General features: G+C 39.6%; 1 protein-coding gene across 1 annotated transcript in view; it reads left to right on the top strand.

Annotated features, from left to right (window-relative positions):
- The first annotated feature begins 1,331 nt into the window (after window positions 1-1,331).
- Window positions 1,332-17,801, top strand: part of KIFBP (kinesin family binding protein) — a 34,283-nt gene continuing 17,813 nt past the window's right edge. Inside the window, exons 1-5 of the mRNA XM_008145438.3 lie at window positions 1,332-1,834; window positions 3,413-3,511; window positions 9,527-9,606; window positions 9,912-10,095; window positions 12,836-12,920. Of these exons, the coding sequence (XP_008143660.1) occupies window positions 1,409-1,834; window positions 3,413-3,511; window positions 9,527-9,606; window positions 9,912-10,095; window positions 12,836-12,920 (874 nt within the window). The 5' untranslated portion in view covers window positions 1,332-1,408. The remainder of the gene's footprint in view (window positions 1,835-3,412; window positions 3,512-9,526; window positions 9,607-9,911; window positions 10,096-12,835; window positions 12,921-17,801) is intronic.

Raw genomic sequence — 17,801 nt, 5'->3', positions numbered from 1 at the left:
CAACATTTTACTGATGACTTTTTGGTTTTCCATTTGTCTTTTGTTCAGTTGATGTGGCATCCATTTTCCTTCTTTTAAAATCTTTCCCATTGCTTGTAAACGATCAGAAATTGTTTGCTGAACAATGTTTAATCTTCAAGTTGTTTTTTAGTTTGACACGCATCTTCATCCAATAATGCTTGTAATTGTTGGTCTTCAAACTTTTTCGGTTGACCTGGATGTTCTTTTCTTTCACATCGAAATCATCACGTTTAAACCAGCGTTCACAAGTATCTTGAGATGGAGCATGCTCATCATAAGCTTCCCGAAGTATTCAGCAGCACTTTTCTTCAAAATAATGAATTATAACTTCCCGCAAATGCTCTTTTTCTGGGCGTGACATTCGACGTTTTTAAGTGTAAAACTATGTTAACACCTTCAGCAAATTTGACATGAAGTTTTGAAGCTTGTCAATACAACAAAATAGCATACATATCAAATCGCATATATATCAACATATGTGTAACTCCATCTAGTGAAAAAAAATCCGCATTACTAACCAGTACACCTAGTACGTTTCCTAGTCTGATGTCTTTGTTTATTAGGTGTGTGTCTGTGTAAGGATTTTTCAGAAATCTCTGTTTTAGTTTTCACCTGGCTGTTCTACCAGCTAGATCTTTAGAGGTCAGCACCGTGTGTCATGGTGGTTTATTTATTGAGCTCCTACTAGGAGACAGTATAGCATAATAATTAAAAGTGCTCTCCCCGCTTCCCCTCAGGGCGCCCTGAATTTGACTGGCTAGTTTACGAAGGTGTGTAGTGGGAAAGGTGCCTGAGGGGCCTTGCCACAGCTCGGGATTTAACTCGTGTTACTTGGGAAGTTGTGCACATCCCTACAGCCTGCATTTCAGGGTTGAAGTGATCACGGAGTGCTTTTTACATTCATAGCTCTCACTCACCAGGCTCGACAGTAATAATAATCGGATCCTTGTTACATTTTTATCGTGATGGACTAAGTTACACACTAATGCCAAAAGAATTATGCCTTTCAGCTTATATCAACCAACAAGAGTAATTAGTAGATATGTTTGTCACCAGTATTTCCATATAAAGTCAGCCGGTAGTTTTATATCGATAGAACTCTACCGGGCCAAGCGAAAGAGGAATTCACCATTACAGAGGCCGGGGCTGGGAGGTGGGGCCATCCTCCTTGGCAGCTTCATTTCCATGACAACGGTTGCTACGGTAATCACTACGCCTTCCCATTGGTCACTGCTGAGCATATTGCGGTTCCCTTGGCGGACCTCATTGGCTATAATGATGTAGTGCCCGGACCTATCGGGGGCCGTAAGTGAAGTGTCGTAAAGCAGAAAGGAAGGCGGGAGTCCGGACTGGGAACATCAGGGAAACCTGAGCAGCGGAGGCCGCTATGGCGAATGGCTCGTGGGCCGAGATTCGTGAGAAGTTCCAGGCCGCGCTGGCTCTGTCGCGGGTAGAACTGCATAAAAACCCCGAGAAGGAACCGTACAAGTCCAAATACGGCGCCCGAGTTCTGCTGGAAGAGGTCAAAGCGCTGCTGGGCCCCGCGCCCGAGGACGAGGATGAGCGGCCTCAGGCCGAGGACGACGTGGGCGCGGGGGACTCCGCCCTGGGGCTGCTGGCTGAGCTGGTGGAGGTCGAGGGGCCCGTCGCCCAGGGCGCGGTGAGGCTGGCGGTCATTGAGTTCCACCTCGGGCTGAACCACATCGACACGGAGGAGCTGTCGGCGGGGGAGGAGCATCTGATGAAATGCCTGAGGCTGGTGCGCAGGTACCGGTTGTCGCCCGACTGCGTCTCGCTGTACATCCAGGCGCAGGTGAGAGCCGGCCTGCTGCCGGCGGCCGAGGCGGGGGGCGGGGAGGGCCCCAGCTCCCGCCAGGGCCAGAGGCAGATGTTGGAAGGCACAATTTGCCCCACGCGATTGAAGCTTTGGGATAAACGGCTCGGAAACTCCTCCACCCTCATCGCCCACTTCAACGTCCCTTGCTGCTTCGCTTAGTCGTGGTCAATGCATTGGTTTCGCCCTCTTATAATCGTAAAATACCTTTTCAGCTCTTCTAATCCTGTTCATTCTATTAAGAAAAAAAATCTAAACTAATTTTAATCTTAATTTAAGATTGACCAATTTGTACCCAATTTGTTAAAATTTTGTTAATATTTTTTGTATCTATGTTCATGAAGGATATCAGTCTGTAGTTTTCTTGTTATGTCTTTGATTTAGTGTGAGATGGGAGGTGTTCTTTCCTTATTTTTCTAGAAGAGTTTGTGTAGAGTTGGTATTATTTCTTCCTTACATGTTTGGTGGAATTCACCAGTAGTAGTACTTTTTTAGCTGTTTTTATTTTATATTCAACTTTTCCCCCTACCTGGTCTGATGCTCTGTGAATGATACAATAGTTTCTGTTGTATTGTAGGATTTATGTTATACTTAAAAAACAATTCATGTAACTGTTAAGAGGCCTCTGGAGATTGTAGATATTTGAAAACATGTTTCTGGCTCATTTTTGTCTCGATGTGTACTATCTATTGATACAGTGATACAATTTTAGGATCTTGAAGAAAGAACTTTTATTTCAGGAATCTAGGTATGGCTTGGCTGGTTGCTCTGGTTCAAGGTCTCTCATCCCATTGTTGGCCTGTTGAGGCTGCACTTGAAGGGTCAACTGAAGGAGGGTCTTCCAAACTCTCATGGGATTGTTGGCAGGATTCAGTTCCTTACAGGCTGTTGGTCTGAGGGCTTCAGTTGGCCTCCCTCAGTTCCTTGCCATGTGAGTCTATGCACAGCCACCACATGGCAGTTGACGTCCGTCAGAGAGGGTGGGAGAGGAGCACCTCAAGTGGAACAGTGTTCTGTAACTTAACCTTGGAAGAGACCTTCTATCACTTTTGCCGTGTTCTGTTTGTTAGAAGCAAGCTACTAAATCCAGCCCATACTTAAGGGGAAGAGATTATACAACAAGGCATGAAAACCAGGAGGCAGGGATCATTAGGGACCCATCAGTAGCTGTTTACACTACATAAGGACAATATTGGGAATAATTCATTGTGTGTTTTTTAAAAATATATTTTTATTTATTTCAGAGAGGAAGGGAGAGGGAGAGGGAGAGAGATAGAAACATCAATGATGAGAGAGAATCATTGATTGGCTGCCTCCTGCACGCCCCCTAATAGGGATCGAGCCCGCCACCCAGGCATGTGCCCCTGACTAGAATCGAACCCAGGACTCCTTAGTCGACAGGCCAATGCTCTATCCACTGAGCAAAACCAGCCAGGGTGGGAATAATTCATTGTTAATCAGACTCCAGTACTGTTTGGTAGGAAAATATTGACTTTGAAACTAAAAGTTACTTTTACTAGGAGATTTATATTGTCATTATTTCTCTTTATTTTCCAGAATAATCTGGGTATCTTGTGGTCTGAAAGAGAAGAAATTGAAACAGCACAAGCTTACCTAGACTCATCAGAAGCACTATATCTTCAGTATATGAAAGAGGTATGTTGCATGTCAGATAAATTTTAAGATTTGATTGAAACTAATCAAGAACTGATGTTAAGAATTCCTTACTCATAATATTTGTGTATGACTCTTCGGTATACTTAGGGACCTCTCTATAGAGCTGTCTAGGTAGTCAGTCACCTAATAGCTGTACTTGCAGACACTGTTATAAGTGATTTACAAATTTTAACTCATTTAATCCTCATGGCAACTTCTGAGGTGGATATTTTTATTATTCTTATTTTAGAGATGAGAAAACAGACCACAAGGTATTAAGTTACTTGTCTCCACACACTAGTAAATTGTGAAGTTGGGATTCTAATCCTCACAATCTGATTCCAGAACCCGTACTTTTAACCTAGACTCTGCTGTCTCACTTAGTAGTTGGACTTAGTGTAGAACACAAGTGCTCAGTGCTTCTTGAAGGACAGTGTAGTGTCAAAATGATGAGAGCAGATAGAAGGAATGCACTGTAAGCAGAATCCACAGATTGAGCATTCCTATTTGCTTTGTCAGTTTATAATTTTTATTATTATTATTTTCGTGGGGTGGGGAGAGCAAAGACTCTGTATACATATTGAGTTTGAATCCTGAACCTATTAACCGTATAGCTTTCCAATAAGTCATTCTACTTCTCTGGGCCTCAGAGTCCTCATATGTAAAATGGAAATAATGATACTTGCACTCTTGAAGCATTGGTCAAAGAATGAACTAACATAGGTATAAGATGGTACTTGGCATGTAGTAGGTACTCAACTAAAACTGGTTTTACTCTCCTTCCTGCTCTCTTTTTAAAAAAATGTATCTTTATTGTTGAAAGTATTACAGATGTCCCCCCTTCGCCATTAACTCCCTCTACCCTACTCCTGTTCCTTCCACAGTCCTTCACTGCACTATTGTTTGTGTCCATGGGTTATGCATATCTATCTATCTATATATATATATAAAAGCCTAAGCGATCGTTTGACTGGTAGCTATGATGCGCACTGACCACCAGGGGGCAGATGCTCAACGCACAGGCATGGAAACATGAAACAGACTGATGAATCTCAGAGAGAAGGGAGGAGGGGGGAGGGCGGGAAGAGAGTAACCAAAGATCTTATATGCATACTAGTGACCTGGTGCACAGATTCGTGCACCAGTGGGGTCTCTCAGCCTGGCCTACAGGGACCTGTGGGGACCAGGTCAAAACTGGCAGCCCAACATCCCCCGAGGGGTCCCAGATTGCGAGAGGGCACAGGCCAGGCCGAGGTACCCCACTGGTGCACGAATCCATGCACCGGGCCTGTAGTCTATATAGAAAAGGCTAAGTGTCCCTCTGACCATCCGACTGGTAGCTAACACGCGCACTGACCACCAGGGGGCAGATGCTCAACGTAGGAGCTGCCATGACACGCACTGGCCTGCACCATGGACCTGGTGCCGACAGATCAACACTCGACTTCTCCCAAGTGGGACACAGGCTCTGCCACCACCCTGGAGTGACACCCCACCAAATCGCAGTCAATGCTGCCAAGACCCCATGGTGCAAAATGCGGACCCCAGCCCAGCCCAGCCCAGCCCGGAAACGGTTGCTGTGGGTGCCGGGTAATGATGTCATGTAGCAATACCCAGCTTCCTCTCCCTAATGACTAGCCTCCTTGGAGTTTCTTCAGCCCAAGAATACGACTTGCTTTATTTATAGCCAGGTGCAAACATTTTACACTTTAACCAAATGTTTGTGAAATGTTTTCCCGTGCCTTATCTCATTTGATTCTCACAGAAGTCCTGGAGTAGGTATATAGGAGACTCAGTAGAAACCTATTTTCTTTTCATTAGCTGAAAAATGGAGATTTAGAAAGTTTAGAAACTTGACCCTATTGAAAAGAAGAAATGGTGGACCTTGAAATGACTTCAGGTTTTCTCACTGTGCAGAATATAGTCAAACTCTGCTGCAGTTAAATATTTTACTCTTTGTTCTCCCTGTGTGATCTACAATAATAATCTGCTTCGTGTTGATGTTTACTGCTGTGTTGCTGACAATTACTTGAAAGAGAAGTTGGGGTGCTTCACTGAGCTGGAAAAAGTTTAGTTAAATCAGAAAGCAGGTCTAACTAAGCAAGTTTATCTATATACATAAAAGGCTAAGTTGACTCGTGCATGCATGATACATATAAAGCCCTCGCTGGCGCCAAGCGCATGCGTGTGTTTCCATCTGTCATTGTCGATCATGAATTTGGTTGATATTTCTATTATAGAGAAAGGGTGAATAGCAATATTAAAATATTCTAATTAATTTCCTTTCAAAGTGCACGAATCCGTGCACCAGGCCTCTAGTATGCTTATAAGTTCTTTGATTAATTTCTTCCACCCCTTCTTTTCCCTCTGAAATACATCAGTCTGTTGCATGCTTCAATGTCTCTGGGTCTGTTTTGTTCACCAGTTTATTTTGTTCATTAGATTCCATATAAATGAGATCATATGATACTTGTGTTTCTCTTACTGGCTTATTTCACTTAGCATAATACTCTCCAGGTCCCTCCATGCTCTTAAAGGGTAAGAGATCCTTCTTTTTTACAGCTGCATAGTATTCCTTTGTGTAAATGTACCACAGCATTTTTATCCATTCATCTACTGAGGGGCACTTGGGCTCTTTCCAGATCTTAGCTATTGTAAATTGTGCTGCTATGAACATAGGGGTACATATATTCTTTCTGATTGGTATATCAGGCTTCTTAGGGTATATTCCTAGAAGTGGGGGTCACTAGGTCAAATGGCATTTTTAATTTTTTGAGTAAACTCCACACTTTTCCATAGTGGTTGTACTGCTTTGTCAGTTTAATTTAGAATATATGTTTATAGGCAATTAAAGCTTTTTTCCCTGAGGAATATATTCCCAAATTGGAAAATTTTAAAAGTCATGGGTCTTCTACCTTGGTGTTATAACTTTCCTTTTTAAGTTCTAAGAAGAGCAGAGAACCACAAAGCCAAATTGAGATGTTAGTCTCTGTTTATGATTTTAGGCTCTCTTAATACATGAATTTGTTAAATTAAAATGTAAAGATACCAAAAACCTGTAATATTTCATTCAAAACTAGTATTAATAAGGAAACATAAAACATGTAGCAAAATACTGTGTACTTTTAAAAAAATGTTTTTATTGATTTAAGAGAGAAAGGAGGGGTGAGGAGGAGAGAGAGAGAAACATCAATCACCTGCCTTCTGTATACCCCCTACTGGGGATCGAGCCTGCAACCCAGGCATGTGCCCTGACTGAGAATGGAACCAGTGACCTTTTTGGTGCATGGGATGACACCCCACCAACTGAGCCACACAGTTCAGGCCACTCTGTATTTTTATACCTCTGTTTTAGTTAAGAGACTGATTTAACTGCCAGTGTTACACGTAAAGTGTGATAGTCATAACAGTGAAGTATGTACATAAAACAGTACATTGACTAATTCCCCTCATTAAGACAGGGGTAAGCATACTAAGCAGCCCTTAAAATTGTTGAGATGGTTTTTGCAGAATTAAAAATCTATTGTGTTTGCCTTTGGCCTTGCTTCCTATCTTAGTCATTTTCACTTTCTGTGAATTCTAGGACCCCAAGTCATGATGCTTTTATTGTCTGCATACAAAATGTAAGATCACTTTTTTAAAAAACAGGAAGTATTGTTTCTACTGGGAGTTTAGTGAATTCAGTTTAAAGTATGGGTGGGCTTGTAGTTGGGACTGTTCTCAAACAGAATTAGGCAGAGGTTAAGTAACTTCTTTTGGAAGATTTAAGATGGGGTTGTATTGAATCCTCCTAGCATCCTTATGAGGAAGGTACACTTATTTTACAGAGGAGGAAGCAGAAGCTCAAGGCAATAAACAGTGGAATCACTGTTTTGTTGTTTTTTTAAAATATATATTTTATTGATTTCAGAGAGGAAGGGAGAGGGAGAGAGAGAGAGAAACATCAATGATGAGAATCATTGATTGGCTGCCTCCTGCACACCCACACTAGAAATCGAGCCCATGGCCCAGACACCTGCCCTGACCAGGATTCGAACTGTCACCTCCTTGTTCATAGGTGTACGCTCAACCACTGAGCCACGCAGGCCGGGCAAGAATAACTGTTTTTAATGTCCCTGTATTGAAAGAGGGTAATCAGCCCTGGCCTGCTAGCTCAGCTGGTCAGAGCGTCGTCCCAGTACCTCAAGGTTGGGGATTCCATCCCCAGTCAGGGCACATACAAGAATCAAGCAATGAAACTGGCTGCTCTGAAAAGCCATCTTTGCATTCTTCTGTGGCTGCCTCTCCGCTGGCTACAGCCACCTCCACCGCGGGCCTCCTCTGCCACCTGGGACTCCAGCAGCTTCTTCGCCAGAGTCCTCCAGCTCTCACTTAAAAAAAAAAATCGGCTGCATCCGATCACTGGCGTGCCCCACTGATCTAGACATGGCTGTGGACACCAGCTCCAAGATCACCACCAAGGACTTAAAGAAGGAAGTTGAAGAGGAGGCAGAAAATGGAAGAGATGCACCTGCGAATGGGAACGCTGATGAGGAAAATGGAGAGTAGGAGGCTGACAATGAGATAGAAAAAGGAGGGGAGGAGAAAGAGGAGGGTGATGGTGAGGAAGAGGATGGAGATGAAGATAAGGAGGCATCTACGGGCAAATGGGCAGCTGAAGATGATAAGGATGACTAGATAGCAAAAAAGGAAAAGTTAAACTAAAAATAAAAGGCCTCTGTGACCTATTCACCCTCCACTTCCCATAATCTAAACATGGTCACCTTCAAGTAGAGACTCTCACCCCTGCCTGACCAACCACCCACCCACCAATCACCCATCCAACTTGGGCAGCGCCACCTGCAGGTGACATGCACTCTTTACCATCCAACCAAAACCACAACGTGAATTTGCAACGGGAGGGAAAAAAGAACCAAAACTTACAAGGCCCTGCTTTTTTTTTTTTTTTTTTAAGTACTTTAAAAAGGAAAATTTGTATTTTTTATTTACATTTTATATTTCTGTACATATTGTCAGGGGTCAGCCATTTTTAATGATCTTGGGTTGACCAAACTAGCCTTTGGGTCATTCACTGTCCTACTTCTGACTTTACTTGTGGTGTGAAAAAAACCTTGTAAAAAAAAGCAAAAACAACAACAACCAAAACAGTCTTATTCCGAGTATTCCAGTAACTTTTTGTGTATGTACTTAGCTGTACTATAAGTAGTTGGTTTATATGAGATTGTTAAAAAGGTTTTTTTCCCCCCTTTTTTTGTCTATGCAGTTGCTATTTTTTTTGGCCTGTTTTGATGTATGTGTGAAACAATGTTGTCCACTAATAAACGGGAATTTTATTTTGCTGAGTTGTTCTAACAACAAAAATCAACCAGTGAATGCAAAAATAAGTGGAACAACAAATTGATGTTTCTCTTTCTCTCTAAATCAATAAAAAAATTAAAAAAGGGTAATCTATATACTTATTTCCTTGAGAAAAAATATTAGAAAAATTATTTAAAACTTTGATTTTTCATTAGTGGTCAGTTTAGAACAATATTATTCTAAGGATGTATACATTTTTTCTATTTGTCATGCTTATGTAGGTTTTAAAAGACTATCAGACAGAATTAAGACAAAATACCTGGAGGGGCACGGTAGAGGGAGTCAATGGGGGAAAAAAGGGCACATCTGTAATACTTTCAACAATAAAAAATTAAAAATAAAGACTTAAAATACCTAAAAATTATTTCTCTAAAAAGCAGGGTATGGTTTTTTTTGTGTGTGTGTTTTTTTTAGTTTATTTGAAGTTCACCGGAAACAGCCATTAAAATTTTGTCAAGTGTGAGTTTGTAGGAAATCTTTTAATTCTTTGACTCTTTTAGATTTTATGGGTTAAGAAAATTACTTCTTGGGTAAAATGAAAGTGAATTAGTGAAAAATGAAGTATATTGGGCTTTTAAATTTTGATTTCTCCAGTTCTTCCAGAAGAGGGCGCTTGGTGTTTACAGTAAAATTTTAGAGTTTTGTTTTTCTTTGTAGATTGGGAGTCCTCCTCTTGATCCTACTGAGCATTTTCTTCCTGAAGAAGAGAAACTTACTGAACAAGAGAGATCAAAAAGGTGAGTAGGTATAGAAATCAGCCCTCACAGATATTTTCACATAGTGTAGATGATTGTTAAAAAACATGTTTTCTCTTTCAAGGCACTCATAAAAGTTCTAGAATGTGGATTCTGAAACCGATTAAAACCTTCATTCGCCACTTACTTAGATATGTGACTCTTTCATATCTAAGGATCAGTTTCCTTATCTGTCAAATAGCCAGACCCAATTTAAAGGGTTGGTGAGAGGATTAAGATACATATATATGAAAGGTCTGTATAAATTGTAAACCATTATGCAAATATTGTGTTTTTTTTCTTCATAGATTTGAGAAGGTTTATACTCATAACCTATATTACCTGGCTCAAGTCTACCAGCATAAGGAAGTGTTTGAGAAGGCTGCTCATTATTGCCACAGTACCCTAAAACGCCAGCTTGAGCACAATGCCTACCATCCTATAGAGTGGGCTATTAATGCTGCTACCTTGTCACAATTTTACATCAATAAGGTAAGCTTTTTGAAGTTGTTATCTAACAAAGTTACTGATAGAGTATATGAAATATAGACCAAATAGTACCTTGAAAATATAATCGTTTAAAACTTGGTAGCTTAGGGACATCTGTAATAGAATTCAACAATGACAACAACAAAAGCATATCCACACAGCTGGCATCCAGCTAGAATGGCATGTGCCTTTGTGATCGTTTTAACCAGAAAATGGCATATAAAGTAGCCAACCAGTAGCCCGTATTCTCATCTCAACAGCAATAACAAGAACTTATAATTAAACCTTGAAAAAAATAGGTAGCTTATATTTTATGATGTAAACTAGACAGAAAAATAGAGCCCAGTTTGCCAGTGTGCTAAAATTTTGTAGCTTTTGTTGCATTAATATATTGAATCTTAAAATACTGAGTTTTATCATTATCATATGTTTCTAGCCTCTAAAATTACATGTTACCCAAGACCAATTTTTTTTTGTTAGAAGCACGCTATCTCAATTCATTTTAGTGAGATGTTACCTTAAATTGCAGATTTTATTTTGTAGATAACTTTATCTTTAGGCAGTTGTAATCTGCTGGCTATAAGAATTTGTCTGAGGAAGTTGACTGTTAAATGTGGGCTTTGATAAAAGCATGTGATGTATTTCAGTTATTCTTTAGAATTAATTCCTTTATAATAGTTTTTCTATATTGGAAATATCTCTGCTCAGTTCCAGAGTTCCAGGTCTTTATGATATACTTCTCTGTAGTATTACACAGGGACTTTTGGATTTTTAGTTGTTTATCAAAATTATTAAGAATCATGTTGGTATACTTTTGACTTATTTGTTCCTCTATTCAAGATTTTGCTAAAACACTTTTAAGCCACCTTTCCCAGCTAGATATTTTGTTAATCCTCAATCAGATATCTCAGCAATAGAAATTACTTTTATTTTTATTTCTGATTCACAAGCCTCTCTGAAGTTTTGGTAATTTTTGCTTATCAGAGTTCCTTCTTAGATCTCTGGTTGCCTGCTGCGATATCCTTACTGGGCCCTTATCCTAAGATTTTTGTCAGTGCTGATTCTGTAAATGCACCCTGTGTTTAAAGTATTGTCCCACAGAATTTCATTCAGAAAAGCTATTAGCAGGAGAGAAAGGGCTGTGGTGTGTGCAGCACCACTTCTAGGAATTTGGTCTAAGTCAGTAATGCTGCTGCATATATCAGAGCATTCAGTTAAATCTGACTCACGCATCCATTTTATTGTGGCCATCATCAAAAAGGGTTATCTTGTGCCTCTGCTTGTGGCACCATCTTTATAGCTTCTGGGGGCCTCTTACTTGTTTTAAAGTTACATATTCACTGTGATTTTAATTATCACTTTAAACAATGTTGGTATTGATAATACTTAGATATCTAGATATTAAAGTAATTTAAAATATAAAGTTGTTAAACATTGCTTATATGGAGCATGCAATAATTTTCATGAGTACCTCCACTACCTTGTGCTTTTATTTTTTTACCAAGATGGTTTATAAGTTTTTGTGACAGCTGGCTGTTGTATTGCAAAGAGAGAGATTTGAACCATGTTTTTAAAAAAAGCAGTTGTCATTTATACCATCCTCATCTTCATCTGGTTCCAGAGATGAGGTTTTGCTACTGTTGAGTCCCTACCTGGCAGGTGCTAACCCACATTTACCAGCCACCTAGAGGGCACAAAGCAAGGCACTCATTGTTCTAGTAGTGGTTGCTCATGGGAACCAATCTGGAGAAAGCTGAAGTGGTAATGAAGGCAAAGGGATTATGGAGGGACAATTAAAGCTGCTTATGTAAATGAACTTTTGGGTTTTTTTTAGGTTTTACACTAACACTCTGATCTGTAGATATTGTTGGGCTAATACTACACATGGTCCCCAGATATTCTCAAGATGGCTTCTGAATTTGCTATTAGGGAGGGCTACATTCAATGTTGAGATTTTAAAGTCATAGCTAACTATTAAAAATCTTCTTAGCAAAATCAGGTAGGTATATCTAACATGAAGTAGACATATTTATGAGGATGGCTTCCAACTAAAAGTTGGACTTGAACTTTGTACTTTTGCTGGGTGGCCCTGTGACTTACATGATAAATGCAAAGTGTTCACATTAACAAGGAGATCTTATCCAAGTATTTGAGAAGTTTACTATGCTCAGATTTGAATTATGAAGTCTTCAAGTGTGTTGGTAAAGCAGTTTTGAAAAGTTTGTCTGTGGAAAGTCGTGGACGTCAAAACTTGGTGGGAATTCTCATACATTCGAGGATTTTTAGAAGACAGGAATCTCTTCCTATCATTATTTTTGCCTTTGAATGGTAGGATATAAAAGGGATCTCTAAACCTAAAAAAATCAAATCTTTAATTCCTCCGACAGAATGTAAGTGATCTAAGAAGTTACTGTGCACATAACTTTGACTATTTGGGCAGAACCTAAAGATGATCTGAGGTACTTGGGAGTCTATGATGTAGCTATTGTATACTTACCGATTACCTGAGGAGAGCCAACTCAGTCAGCAGCTGTCTTTCAGTCAGTTTGGATTATTAAGAGTTTGGGGGCATTGTACTTGTTTGAGGCAGCCTTTTAACTCGATAATACCATAACATGTCTTATATACCTTCTTAATGTTCGGCGACTTAGTGGTTTTTACCTGATTTTAATAGCTTTTCCCATATCAATTGCAAATAAGGCTGTGGGACAGTTGCATTTACTCTTGTTTATTTCCTTAACAGCAATGCTTTATGGAGGCCAGGCATTGTTTATCAGCTGCTAATGTCATTTTTGGTCAAACTGGAAAGAATCCAACCACAGAAGACAGTAAGTTTATGTGTACATGTTTTATTATATATAGCTTTTTAAAACTTTATTTTAAATAATTTTAAACTTTAGAAAATTCAAGAACAAAACAAAAAACTACCTACTATATGACCTTCTAAATTCACCTGTTTTTAATATTTGCCTAATTTGCAGTCACATTTTTCTTTCTGAACTATTTGAGAGAAGATTGCATACATTAACCTCCTTTACCCCTTAATACTTGAATGTGTATTTAGTAAGAATAAGGATGTTTTATGTAATCATAGAAAAAGAAATGATACAATCCTTTTATCTGTAATGCATATTTCTGTTTCATTAATTGTCCTCATAATGTCCTTTATAGCAGTTCTTTTCTAGTACCCGAATATCCAGCTCAAGATTGCATATTGCGTTTAGTTTTCACATCTCTTTAATATTTTTTTATTGATTTTTTACAGTGAGGTAGGGAGAGGGATAGTTAGAAACATCGATGAGAGAGAAACATCGATCAGCTGCCTCCTGCACACCTCCTACTGGGGATGTGCCTGCAACCAAGGTACATGCTCTTGACCAGAATCGAACTCGGGACCCTTCAGTCCACAGGCTGATGCTCTATCCACCGAGCCAAACCAGTTAGGGCAGTTTTCACACCTCTTTAGTCTTTTTAACCTTTTGCACTCAGATGTCGAGTGTGACTCAACACAGCATTAGAATAAAGGAATCGAGAAAAAAGCAAGCGAGTGCAAAGGGTTAAATCTGGAATGTTCCTCAACCTCTGTCTTTCATCATATAGACATTTTTGAAAAATACAGGCCAGTCATTTCATAGAATTTTCATCAGTTGGTATGCTGATGTTTTCTTACACTAAGATTCAGATTACAATAGTACCCCCTTACCTACAGGGGATACGTTCCAAGATCCCCATTGGATGCCTGAAACTGTGGTTAGTATTGAACTCTATATCTACTATGTTTTTTTCTTGTTTATACATACCTACTATAAAGTTTAAACAACTCTTGTGCTTTGGGCCATTATTAAGTAAAATGAGGGTTACTTGCACACAAGCACTGTGATACCAGCAGCAATCTAGGTGACTACTAAGTGACTAACAGCAGGTAGTGTTTACATAGCGTGGATACACTGGACAAAGGGATGGAATAGGACAGTATGAGATGTCATTACACTACTAAGAATGGCATGTAATTTTAAAACTTAGGAGTTATTTCTGGAATTTTCCATTTAATATTTCCAGACCATTGTTGAACCGGGGAACTGAAACCATGGAAAGCAAGACCACAGAAAAGGGGGCACTGCTATATACATTTTTGGTTGGAATACTACATAAGTGAAGTGTCCAAATACCTAATTTTTTAATTATAGTGTTTTATTTAGTCTTAAAAACCACAGTTAACATTTATATTTGGGCAAATCAATGAGATATCACTTCACACTGTTAGATCAAAAAGTCATGAAATAGGTGTTGGTGAGAATGTGGAGAAAGGGGACCCTTGTGTACTTTTGTGTAAATTGGTACAGCCACTATGGAAAAACAGTATGGAGGTTCCTCAAAAAAATAAAAATAGAGCTACCTGATGAACCAGCAGTTCCACTTCTGGTTATACACTGCGTGGCCAGATGATTATGATCTCTGAACACATAATAATCTGGCCACTCAGTGTGTGTATATATATATTTTAGAGGCCCGGTGTATGAATTCATGCATGGGTGGGGTCCAGCCAGCCTGGCCGGGCGTAGGGGACATGGGCGGTTGGCCGGCCTGCCTGCTGGTCGAACTCCTGGTCGAGGGGACAATTTGCCTATTAGCCTTTTATTATATAGGATATACACTGAGTGGCCAGATTATTATGCGTTCAGAGATCATCATAATCTGGCCACTCGGTGTATATCCAAAAAAAAGGAAAACACTAACCTGAAGAGTATCTGCACTGCAGCAGTATTTATAATAGCCAAGATTGGAAGCAACCTAAGTATCTGTCTGTGGGTGAATGGATAATGGAAATGTAGCATACATGCACAATGGAATATTAGTTAGAAGGAAATATATTTTTTAGAGAAAGGTACAAACTTCCAGTTTTAAAATAATTAAATCATGGGGTTGTTATATATAGCATGGTTAACTGTATTGTATATTTGGAAGTTGCTAAGAGTAAATCTTAAAAGTTCTTGTCATAAGAAAAAAAAATTTTGTGGCTGTGTGGTGATGGATGTTAACTAGATTTGTGATTATTTTGCAGTATGCAAATATCGAATCACGTACATCTGAAGCTAATATAATAATATATGTCAGTAATACCTCAATTAAAAAATACTTGCCATTATAAAATCTGTAACATGCTTGCACAGGTCCCTGAACACATTTTAGTAAGGTATCAATCCAGTATTCAAGAACCCATTTCTGTAAAGGAAAGATTAAGGACTTCATATCTAAGTGCAGGTTCCAAAGTATAGTCAGTCCTCATTATTTGTGGATTTCATATTTGGGAATTCACCTACTTGCTACAATTTACTTGTAACCTCCAAATCAGTGCTTGAGGCACTTCTATGGTCATTTGCAGACATGTGCAGAATAACAAAGAATTTGAATTGTCCAAGGTGCACATTCCCCAGTTGAGGTTTCAGCTCTCATGCTGTAAAACAAGTGTCCTTTTTGTGGTCTATTTAGTGTGACATTTTTGAGCTTTTTGTTGGTGATTTCATTATTTATAATGGCCCCCAAATGTAGTGCTGAAGTGCTGTCTAGTTTCCTCAGCACATGAAGGCTGTGATGTGCCTTATGGAGAAAATACAGTGCGACATAAGCTTCATTCAGGATTATAGTGCTGTTGGCCATGAATTCAGTGTTAATGTATATTAAATAAGGTGTCTTTAAATAAACACTGGTCTGATAAGGTTATATATTGATCAGTTGACAAAAATGGGACCAGAAGCTCATAGGAACTAACCCTGTATTTCCTGTAGGAGCAATGTTTCAGTATTTGCTCATTTATTGTTCACAGTGACTTTATAGAACATAACTACATGAACAGTGAGAATCAACTGTTTCCTTATAAGAGAATTCAGGTAGAAAGTTTTACGGTTTAAAAATCCCATGCCGAAACCGGTTTGGCTCAGTGGATAGAGCGTCGGTCTGCGGACTGAAAGGTCCCAGGTTCGATTCCGGTCAGGGGCATGTACATTGGTTGCGGGCACATCCCCAGTAGGGGGTGTGCAGGAGGCAGCTGGTCGATGTTTCTCTCTCATCGATGTTTCTAGCTCTCTATCCCTCTCCCTTCCTCTCTGTAAAAAAAATCAATAAAATATATTAAAAAAAAAAATCCCTTTTTCTACTGAAACGAATGTTCATCTGAAGGAGGCAATCCAAGCCACTGGTAACTTACATCGGTGCCGTCCTGTGTCGCTTAGAGGTGAGTTGATTCTCTCCCTATAGAACTGGTCAGTGCTACAGTTGTACTGGGCATTGGTGGTGTTGGTGACACACCCTTATTGAGGAAAGTATGTGGATTAATAACTATACCGTTATTTCATGTTATAAAGGATTTTTTAAAATACTGGTGAAAACCAAAATAATTTAAACCAAATTTATTTATAATTTTAAAATTTTTCTTGCAAAAGGGAACACCTTCCACAAATGTAACAATATTTTGATAAAGCTGGACATTACTAAACCACCAGCATCATTCTGAACATTATTTTGGAGGATGCCTTCCACTAAGGACTACTTTTAATTAATTAGAAATCTATTTCAATTTGGATTCCACTAATTTGGAATTTTTGATAAGTTGGTTAGGAGCTATGCTAATCTTCACTTGTTTAGCACTATTTCTTTATTAACAGAGACCACAGCCTAGGGAAGGTGGTAAAAGCAAATGTTTAAATGATTAGAGGAAACTGCTTTTCAACTACCTCATAAGGATTCATTTATAGACATGAAATATAGAATTCATATTTTTATTAAAGTAGGTATTCTAGAAACCTGTATGAGTGATGCTTTTCTTAGTCCAATTTGATTAATAATGATGTTGAGCACCTACATGTACCATATCCTGTCCTGAATTCTTTGTGGGTATCATTTCATTAATCCTCATAGCAAGACTATTTGACAGTCACTGTTACATTCTGTACTTTACAGATAGGGAACTGGAGCACAGAGAGCTCCAACAGCTGCCCAGTGTCACACATAGTGAGGGGCAGAGGTGGCATTCAGACCCAAGCAGGATGGTTCCAAGCCCAGAACTCCATTGCTTGAGCCAAAAGACCACTAACTTGACCCTTCCCTACCTCATGCCCCTCCAACCTCCTCCACTGGCTGGAGATGAAAAACCTCCTGCTCCTCTCTGGAGGGTGGGGGACTCTGCAACCTTGGGAAGGCTTGGAAATAAGGCTCAGCTGAAATTAAACTTAGGCCCTGGCCAGTGTGGCTCAGTTGGTAGGAGCATCATCCTGTACACCAAAAGGTCTTGGGTTCGATTCCTGGTCAGAGCACATACCTGGGTTGCTGTTTCAATCCCCGACCCCAGTCCAGGCACTTATGGAAAGCAACCAATCAATGTTTCTCACATCGATGCTGCCCCCTGCCCCCCCTTCTCTGCTCCTAAAAATCAATGCTCCTAAAAATCAATGAAAATGTCCTCCGGTGAAGGTTTAAGAAAAACTTATACTCAGTATGAAGTTTGGGAACAAGTCTGTGATCATGATAGTAAACATTCGTTTCTAATAAGATGCTTGAAATATCTAAGACATGCATTCTGAATAGAGTAAAAATTGTTTTGTAGAGCCTTAGCCAGTTTGGCTCAGTGGATAGAGCATCAGCCTGCGGACTGAAGGGTCCCAGGTTTGATTCCAGGTCAAGGGCACCTATCTAGGTTGTAGTCTTGATCCCTG

Source organism: Eptesicus fuscus, chromosome 17, assembly GCF_027574615.1.
Source record: "Eptesicus fuscus isolate TK198812 chromosome 17, DD_ASM_mEF_20220401, whole genome shotgun sequence".
In the NCBI taxonomy this organism is placed as follows: Eukaryota; Metazoa; Chordata; class Mammalia; order Chiroptera; family Vespertilionidae; genus Eptesicus; species Eptesicus fuscus.
The sequence above is the reverse complement of the archived record's forward strand: the minus strand, read 5'-3'. Positions and strand labels throughout refer to the sequence as shown.